The 9,542-nt window shown below is 39.5% G+C and overlaps 1 protein-coding gene across 2 annotated transcripts in view; it reads right to left on the reverse strand.

The window, feature by feature from the left end:
• Positions 1 to 641: 641 nt before the first annotated feature.
• URI1 (URI1 prefoldin like chaperone) overlaps positions 642 to 9,542 on the reverse strand; it is a 44,940-nt gene continuing 36,039 nt past the window's right edge. For both annotated transcript variants that reach the window (XM_028740285.2, XM_028740286.2), the window contains 5 exons: positions 8,957 to 9,134; positions 6,145 to 6,412; positions 4,383 to 4,525; positions 2,767 to 3,025; positions 642 to 1,440 (listed from right to left, as the gene is read on the reverse strand). In XM_028740285.2, coding sequence (XP_028596118.2) covers positions 1,252 to 1,440; positions 2,767 to 3,025; positions 4,383 to 4,525; positions 6,145 to 6,412; positions 8,957 to 9,134 — 1,037 coding nt within the window. In that variant the 3' untranslated portion in view covers positions 642 to 1,251. The remainder of the gene's footprint in view (positions 1,441 to 2,766; positions 3,026 to 4,382; positions 4,526 to 6,144; positions 6,413 to 8,956; positions 9,135 to 9,542) is intronic.

Genomic DNA, 9,542 nt, shown 5'->3' on the forward strand with positions numbered 1-9,542 from the left:
ACATACTGTATAGGCCTTGGTTTTGAAAGCTGAGAGGGAAGTCCCCTTGTGGACCTGATCTGGTTGCTTCCCAGTTCATGAAAGAACTGAAGCAGGTGGCCTTGTATGGATATTGCAGCCAGCTCATTGATTTGTGCTTGGATGGCAATAGGGAACTAATAAACCATTTGCTCGTTCTTAGAAGGGTAAGTGGACTAAAATCCTGCAACCCGACCTAGTGCCATTTGCTGCAGGCAGGATGCTGCCACAGTGTGCAGCTGGAGGACTGGCCTGATAGACTGCTTCCTTTTGATTACATGTCCATGCTGTGTCTTGTATTCAAGTTGCAAACTCTGAACAATAACGGCACAGGGTCGATTGCTTCCTGGAACAGCCCACGACAACAGAATCACATTTTTGAATGCACAATGGAAGGGGAGGATCTCTTTGGGGCTAAACCTCCTTTAGTTTAGGGTTAAGCTCTTCTCCCCATGAGCACGTAATTTCCATTGACGTTAATAGGTGTTTCATACACAAAGAAAAGAAAAGAGAGTAAAGGGCTCTGCATTGGAAAGGTCAGAGAACATGCTCAAGGAATTTGGAACTGAGAAAATGTTTCAACTCCACTGTATATAATAACCCAAAGGAGAATACTTTCAACATTTCAGATTTTTTCTTTTTCTTTTACTTGAAAAGTGTAATTTTACAAAATACCATTTTTCCCATCAAAGAAACATCCCTGCAAAGTACGCGAACACAGCGTTCTGTTTCATAGAGTTTATACAAGTTATCAGAGGTTTTATGCTAGTAGGAAAGAAATGATTCGTCAGCACAGACACCTAAAAGCAAACCCTACAAAACAATGGGGGATATGAGCAAGTCTTAAACGCTAAAGCAAGTCATGAAATATAATTGTTGGCTCTATTTGAAAGTTGCAAAGTTTCTTTCAAACGACCCATATGGTATGTAGAACATCACATCTGGTACAAAACTGCCTGTATTTAGGTTTAAACACACACACACACACACACACACACACACACACACAGCCTTATGAAGATTATTCTTTTGAAAATTATTCCAAGTGCTGTTATCGTAAGGCAAACATATACAAAGGTGCTGACTGCATACAGGGATATTAAGAAAATAAGAATTTTGAAGTGTTTTTTCACCGATATTTTTTTTTAGAAATATCATCAACAGAGGTCTAAACATGAACAGTATCAAATCAACGCAGCCTGCCATTTTAAACTTCCATTGTCTAAGCAGAAACTAGGTTTTCTGTTGCATTCTGGCAGCTTTGAATTTTGAAACCCTCTTTGTAGTTTCTTCTGATGCTTCAGAAAGAACTTCCTCAGATTTTCGCTCCAGAATGGTAGGCAGGGCAGGGTGAGCGATTACTGGGTGTGGTGCTGAAGCAGGAGACAAAGGCTCCTTCTCGACAACAGTCCCCGAGAAAGCCTACAAGGAAAGGAAACCTTGAAAATAAGCTTATAGGTTACAAAGTGTATTACCGTCACTTTCTCTTTTAGTCAAAAATACAGAAAAAACTCCACCAAACCAACAGCAACTCCCTGCAAAAGAAAACTGTCTAGCTTCCTCAAAAGAAAACCAGAAGGAGTGCTAGTGTTCTAAGGAGAGATATTCATACTCTATGTACGTTTTGGAGTAAGAAAAAAAAAATGGTCTTCAAGAACATAAAAACAGATGATGCAATAGTAAATTTCAGCTCCGCAACTGATACAACTTTGCAGATCTGGGGCCTGTCAACATTTCAATCATATTGCACTTTCAAGGTTTCATATTGTGCCTCCTTTAACTGCTTCAAGCTGACACCTGGTGTACGAACTACAAACTATTTTGCGTGTTGACATGTTTCCCCCCTGTCAACATCATCACAACAGTTAAGTAAGATTTTATAGAAAGTGGCAGACAAGCTCAATATATTTTTTAATGCAGGAAGACTGCGAAGTACATTGGGGAATTGTCCCCTTGCGGACTGCCTTATGTTAGCTTATCTGGAGGCATCTGGCTATCCGCTCCAGGAAAGGGGTCCCTGGATCAGCTGGTCATTTTAGCCTAATCCAGCATGGCTCTTCATATAGTAGGCAAGATGTGAACAAAATGCTAAATCACAGATTTCCATTGGTCACTCATAGGAAGCAAGGCCTAATCTAAACCCTCCCTTTTCCCGTTGTGATTATGTGCCTCTCCCAATGAAAAAGTCTGTATGCCTCCGCTCCGTGTGCTGCTATTAGAGGTGGGCAACTTACCCTGCTGCCAGAGTATCCCTTTTTTTTTCTGGCCCCTTTGATCCATTTGCCCTCGAGAACAAGGCAAGAGAGAGTGCAGAACTCTCCAGTTTCTTTCTAGCTGAGGAGGAAATCTCAACTAAATCCTAAGAAAATGTACTTCTACTGAAATGGTGGCGGTTACTTCCCAGTAAATGCATCTAGGATGGAAGTGCCAAGGTTCACAAGAGAGTGTTTTATAAATGGTTTACCTGACTTAGGAAAGAGCACTGACAGAGGCACCTGTGCTCTAATCACACTGACATGGGGAAAAGGCTGCCTTTGTGAAATGCCCCCGGCATGCCTTAGTCAGAAAGAGAATAGTGTGCCTGTAGATGAAGGAATGCACATTTTTGTTGTTCTGCCCAAGGAATAAGCTGGTGGCAGCTAAAGAGACAATTTACGAAAAATGAAATCAACATTAATAAGGTTTCTAATTTGCCCTAATGTTTTCTCCTAAAAAGAAACAATAAATGAAAGAACCCTCTCTCTGTACCTCATACAATCCTGATAATGGCGGTGGTTTTTTTGAAAGATGCTCCTGCTCCCCCTCTTCTTCCTCCACTAAGATTCCTTCGCTGTTATCACTGTAGGTACTTTCATCATAGCTCACACTCCGCAGAATTCCTCGTCTGTCATCAAACTCAGCAGTGCTGCTCTCACTGGTATCACTACAAACACTGTTCTCACGGCTTCGAGACTTCAAAATTGATTTACGAGGGACATACTCTCCATTCACAACATCAACAAAGACTCTGCAAAAGGAAAATGTTAGCTTTAATAAACTATGTGAGAAGGGGGGCAGAGAACCACATGACAAATTCACAATAATTTCACTGTCTTTGGTACAAATTAATTATGATGACTTTGCCTAGTCAACTTTCTTACTGAACTCTTGTAAAAGATGCAACGCATTCAGCAACGCAGCTGCTACCCTGCCACTTTTGAGTGGATACCTATCACATTTCTTCAGGAGTGAACATCCTTATTAGAGCTTTACAAAGACTTGTATTTTGCAAAATGAAACTGGACACCACCTGAAGGAACCTTTTTATAAAGTGACACTGTTTTTGCTTTTAATAATCAGATTTGGCTTCAAATTATCTATCACGCTCAAGAGAATAATGTGTGGTTATTTAAGTGAAAGAAGATCTGAAAAACTTGTGAGCTTCACAGGCTTGGCAGAGGGTGGAGTGAGATACAGAGACAGAGAGAGATCATGGGTCCACCTAATTCTGTATTGTCTATATTCTTGCTAGCAGTTTCTCTTCAATGTCTCAAGGTTTTTCCAAGCATCACCTACCTCCAACCCTTAATGCAGCCTTTCCCAGCCTGATGTCCTCCAGATGTTGTTGGACTACAACGCCCATCAGCCCCCGCCTGCATGCTCAATGGTTAGGGATGATGGCACTTGTAATCCAGCAACATCTGTCAGGAATCTGTTTGAAGAAGGCCGCTTTAACAGGAGATATTGAATACTGAACCTGGAACTTGTGGCATGCAAAGCATAAGCTGCTGTAAAGTCATGGGATGTCTTCTCAGTAGCTCTGCCATGGATATGATCGCTTGCCAATAAAGTAAATCACTTTAGAAGAGTAAGGAACATGCCACCCCAAAGTAGTTTGGAAATTTTTCAGCTCTGAGAATTTCTCCATTAATATAATCACAGACAGATGTTTTGTTTTTATATGAAGTGATATGAAAACAATATGAAAACATTAATAGCAGTAGCAATTAAAAACAATATGAGAACATTAATAGCAATATCTGCTAAATGCCCTAAGTAGGTATAGCAGCAAAATGAAACACAAATTGATTGTTTTTGCAATTTTCATAATGGCCAAGCCATTTTTAAGGAACCATTTAACTGAATAATTGAATAATTGTCAAATATGAATAATACAGAATAAGTGAGATATTCCTACCAGGTGCAATTTGGCATACAAAAGGTTCAGGAATACATTATATAATTTATATTAATTACATGGAATTAAATAGGATTAATTATTAGCTGTGGCCCTCTGGCTCTTGGTAGATTACCAACTGTTCTAGAGCTATACTATGCAAAATGAATCACACCCCACCAAACTGTTCTTGCTACAGGTGCCATACCGATAAATGTCTGCTGGTGTTTTGATGCTGGGCAGTTCTGTAGCTGAGTGCCCATTGCCATTGCTATTCTTTCGCTTGCGTTTTGCCTCTTCTTTCTTCTCACTGAATTTCAAAGTAGTATTTTTTCCTGTGTTTATTCGTACCTGAGGCGGAAAGAAACATTAGTCATAAACAATCAGACTTTAATCAAGCAAAGACAGCAAAATATCATTCTTTAATCAGCTGAACAAACAAAATATTAAGGTCTATGGCACCCCCCTATATAGGGGTGGTTTGGGCTGCAATGCTAAACTGTGGTTTGGTGTTGCCTGCATAAGCCTTGGGCTTGTTTGCTCCTACCCATCCACTCCTCTTTGGCATAGCTGTGAGAGGTTAGAAGCTTCTGATTCTGTTTTCAGCTAACAGTGGTTTGTTATGTGTGGACCCAGAAGTGTGGTTAGTCTTTTGGTTAACCACAATTTGTCGTGGGTAACTTCAAACAAGCCAATTTCAAACCATTGTTTCTGAAGCTAGACACAACCCTGAGCACCCTTGATTTAAGGTGACCTGAGATGCACCGCTAGCCATAAGGAAATCCACTGTGACAGTGAAAAAACTAAATAAATTTCAAAACACTAATTCTATTCAGGGCTATAACTTAAACCAAATTTAAACAAAATTGTTGTTCATCAGCTATGAGAGAAAGCAGCAAAAGGTTAACTCTTCTTCTCAGTCAGAAGGCTGGGGCAGAAAACCTGATGTCCTAACAGGAGAGGCAACTCTTCTCATTTCACTTTCTGCCTCCAATTTAAATCTGGGAACAAAGCCAGCCTTTTAAAGAACAGCTCCAATATACCTTCCCCATCTCTCCTTAATTATCATATATGGAGTAGGAAGGAAACATTAGACCAGAGGAAACCTCCTCAGCACTGATCTGTTCTCGTCTCAGCAATATGGGAGGAAGAGAGGAGTGTCTCCAGGTTTCTTGGGATATACCAATGCAAATCTGCAGAGGTTTAGAAAAGAGTTGTAGCACCAACAATTTTTTTCTCGGGCATGGGGATAGCCTATGAGTGATGGGATCCTGCCTCCACCAACACTGAGGGCAAACTGTTCTATCCTGAACTCTTTCTGTGGATAAGTTAGTCATCTTTCTGTGGATAAGTTAGGCTAATATCTCCAAAGAAAAGGTGGAGTAATGGGATTTCTTCACTCTTTTAGCTTACCCTGGAGTTTACATTCTAGATGCCAAAGCGTAAGAAAATGCAATAAACAGCATTACCATCACACTCCATCAACATCCAATCATACCAGGTCCTAGGTGTACCTAGGTGTCCTTCTGACTACTCTTTCCAATGACCTGAACATGGTAGGGATCCTCTTCAGGAAAGCAAAGTTTGCCTTATCTTTTAAATAAAGAGGCATAATCCCATTTCTTGCCCTCAAAGCCTACTAAGAAGAAAGGACATTCTTGGTTAAATCTATTTCCCATTTTACCTAAAGCCAACAAGATTTTAAGCAGTTTTGGGTAGCATGTACATTTTAATACCCTATTCTTTTTACATGTGATCTTTTTAAGTTTGAAGTTAAAGAGTTTAGATTAGAAATGCAAAAGCCGCCCTTTTACCTAATCATTTCATGAGAATACAACATTAGTTAGAACCCTAAATAAGCCTGGCCTCTCAACATGTAAAAGTAGCAGTGTATTACGCAAGAAAAGCATTACAAACTGATAATTCAACAATCTCCATAATATGAATTCAACAATCCTTGCAATACAAACCCTTTTCGGTTCCACAGTATGAGAGAAATATATTGTCGGTACGGCGTGCTCAGCAATGGCTGAATCATCCTCATCATCACTGCAATAATGATTTGGGCCATTAAGCTGATCTCTGAACACTTCTGAGTTGGTTACTTTTTTCTGCAAGTTGCCCTGAGTATTAGGTTCTTCCCCCCTATCGGCTATATTCACATCTGTCTTTTTTTCTTCTCTCTCTTCTTCAGAGGAGGAAGTGTCTTCTCCATTTGCCTCAACAGCATCAGAGACCCTAGAGTGGGGATGGGGAAGGATGAAATTCAGTTCCAGTTCAAAGCCATAAAATAAGCATTTAGCTGATGCTTGGATATTTTTAGGGCTTTCCCTTCTTTTGCAAGATATGGACAACTATCTTATTTTTACAAATAACACCAAAAAGTAGCACATGCACCAGAGGCACACTTGGTTTGTACTGGAAACTGGACTTTTAGTCTTGCAGCACTGATCCTCTATAATCAGTTAGAAGCTGAAATTTGACAAGTAGACTGGACTTAACTGCCAGGGGTCCTTTACCTTTACCTTTTTTTAGCTTGTTACTTATGCAGATACTAAAGACTTTTTCCTTTTCTTTTTTGGTTTAAGATAGCGTTCCCTGAAGCATGACCGAGTCTTTTTATGGAATATTAACTGTACAATTGTAGAAATGGTTTTATTGTTTTAGACTTTCTATATTTTGTACTGTCTCTCATTTTATCTTATTATACACTGCTTCAGTAGGTTCTGGCTGCGAAACGGTTTATAAATCTGCAAAATAGAGCAAATAAACAAATAATACCCAGTTTCCTGTTTACCATGTTGGCCAACCAGATGCCTCTGGGACAGTCACAAGCAGTACATGGAGGCAACAGTTCTCTCTTGTCGCTCTCCTGCTTACTCTACTAAAACGAAGAGGCTTCATATAGCCATCCTGAGTAGCAGCCACTAACAGACTTGCTATGATTTCTAATTATGATTTCTAATAGTATGCTCTGCTGCTGTGGTGAACAATGGGAATGTACATGCCATTATTTCCAGTGTCACCAATTGTTCCTATGTACCAAGAAACCACCAAAAACTTCCAATTATTAGCTTGAGGGGAAATCTCATGAGGTTTTATTACAATCAAGCAGTATACAAATTTTGCTAAGTAAATGTTAAGTAAAATTACTGAAGGTTTTTTAAAAGTTTGCCCCCCAAAAAACCTACCTACTCCACATATATTTTGGCACTCCCCCCCCCCCCAAGTTTATTCTTATTACTTTCTAATACAAGTTAAATCCAGCTACCTGGTGGTTCTGGAACTTTGGCTGCTGCGTGATCCAATCTCATCCTCAAGACTCATCTCAACTCTTTTATGGCACAGTGCTTTGAATTTATTCGACTGTGCTTTAAGTACAACTAAGCAAATGTTGTTTTCTTTTAGAAAGATGTTGAAAACTCAATCCTAGAATTCCAGTATGGTCAAAGGCTCTACCTGCACTACTATGTTATAACAGTTTACTTCCTCTGAATGGTCATTTCTCTCTCCCTATAAAGAATCACGGGAATTGTTGTTTGGTGAGAAACTTTAGAAGTGACCATGGCTCAGTGGCAGAGTATACACTTTGCACAGAAGGTCCCTGGTTAAATCCTTAGCAACTCCATTTAAAAGGATTTAGTAGCAAGAGATGGGAGAGAATTCCGTATGACCCCCTGGAGAGGCATTTTCAATCTGAGTAGACAATACTGTGGTAACTGGATACATAATGTGACCTGGTATAACAGAGCTTCCTATATTCTCTATGTTCTCAGTGTCCTCCGCTTCACAAAATTACAAATCCCATGGTTCCCTCGGCAGAATGAATTACTGTAAAACTAATTTAAGTCTATGGTGAAAATATGTATCAGCCAGAAGGGTTAGCCAGAAGATTCCACACTTACTACTTAAATGATTACATTCTTCTGTCATTCAAATTGGGGTGGGGGAGCAGGAAGTAAAGGGGGTGGAGAAAAAGTTTAATGCCCAACACTTTTTGGACTCATTGGGAACTTCATTTGGGTGTTCCAAATGCTGACGTTCAATCTCTTGTTATATTGTCTCTACTCTCCTTCTGCCGTAGCAGGAAAGTGGAGACAGTATAACATTGCATTTTTTTTTCTCCTACCATTTTGCTGCCTGCTCCCCTCTTCCCCAATTTTCCTGGGATTTCCCATTTTTCGCTATCAAAGTGACTAAAAAGGGTAAATATATATTTCTGTTTATGCACATCAGTACCCAAGCCAAATCTACTGTATTTGCTGGTCAATTTGTTTTTATTTAAGCAGCAACCTCATCCTGTAACAAAGGAAGATTACAGGAGTTCAAGTTTTCCAGATGAAGGAAAGAACTTTGAAACTTTCTTTTTGCTGTGATTGGAAATGGAAAATGTTGCAGAAGCAGAAAGTAATGAGACTGTGGGTATAATAATTACAGAATGTCAGATATACAAAATGCAACACTGCATATGGGATTCCAATGCACTATAAATTTGGGTCAGGCTTTGTTCACCAAAAAGGGAAGACCAGGGAGAGTGTTTTTAAGTTCTAAGCATAATTCTGTAGCCAGCCCTAGACTCAGAGAGAATTTCAATGCATGAGATAGTGTTCAAAATATGCAAGTTTGACAACAATGGAAACACAAATCACCAATGTCTTTCCCTGTTTGAGAACCCAGACTTGATTAAGTGGAAAAGTTTGACTCAATAAATATCCAAGCTTCAGTCCTACAAATTCTCTCTTCTTTTGAACAGAATGCTCCAACCAACAACTGTTAAGATACCTGTTGAGTTCACCAAGTATCTCTTCTTGTCTCTCTAGTTCATCTAGTCTGGCCCAAAAGTCTTCCTCTGATTTCAAGTCCTCACTGGATTTTTCGCCAGTTCCATTTTCTTGAAGATTTGCCTCAAAAGCAAATGTTTTTGGTTTAGAATGAGGTTTGTGAGCAATTCTGTGTTTTCCTGTGTAATAAACAAAGCAAGAGATTTTTAAAAAATTCTATTACCATCATAATGCAAAGGAAAGGAAAGGAAGGGAAAAGGCAATTGTAATGAAGGACCTTGGACAAAAACCATTAAAAAAAATCTGTTTCAAATTACTACTGAAGTTTTAAGTAGCACCAATGAACTATATAATTGTCCCATGGCAAAAAGTACCTGATGTTTATCCAAATGCCAAAATACATGCCCCCCCCCCCAAAAAAAAACCACACACACACACCAGGAAAACAGCATTTCTGGGATATTTTCAATGTAGTAACTTTGCACCTGCTATATCAGAAGATAAAAAGCTGCCTTATATTAAGTCAACCTACAGGTCCATCTAGTCCCATGGTCTCTACACCAGTGTTCTTTTGCCTTGGGTCCCCC

Source organism: Podarcis muralis, chromosome 7 (assembly GCF_964188315.1).
Source record: "Podarcis muralis chromosome 7, rPodMur119.hap1.1, whole genome shotgun sequence".
In the NCBI taxonomy this organism is placed as follows: domain Eukaryota; kingdom Metazoa; phylum Chordata; class Lepidosauria; order Squamata; family Lacertidae; genus Podarcis; species Podarcis muralis.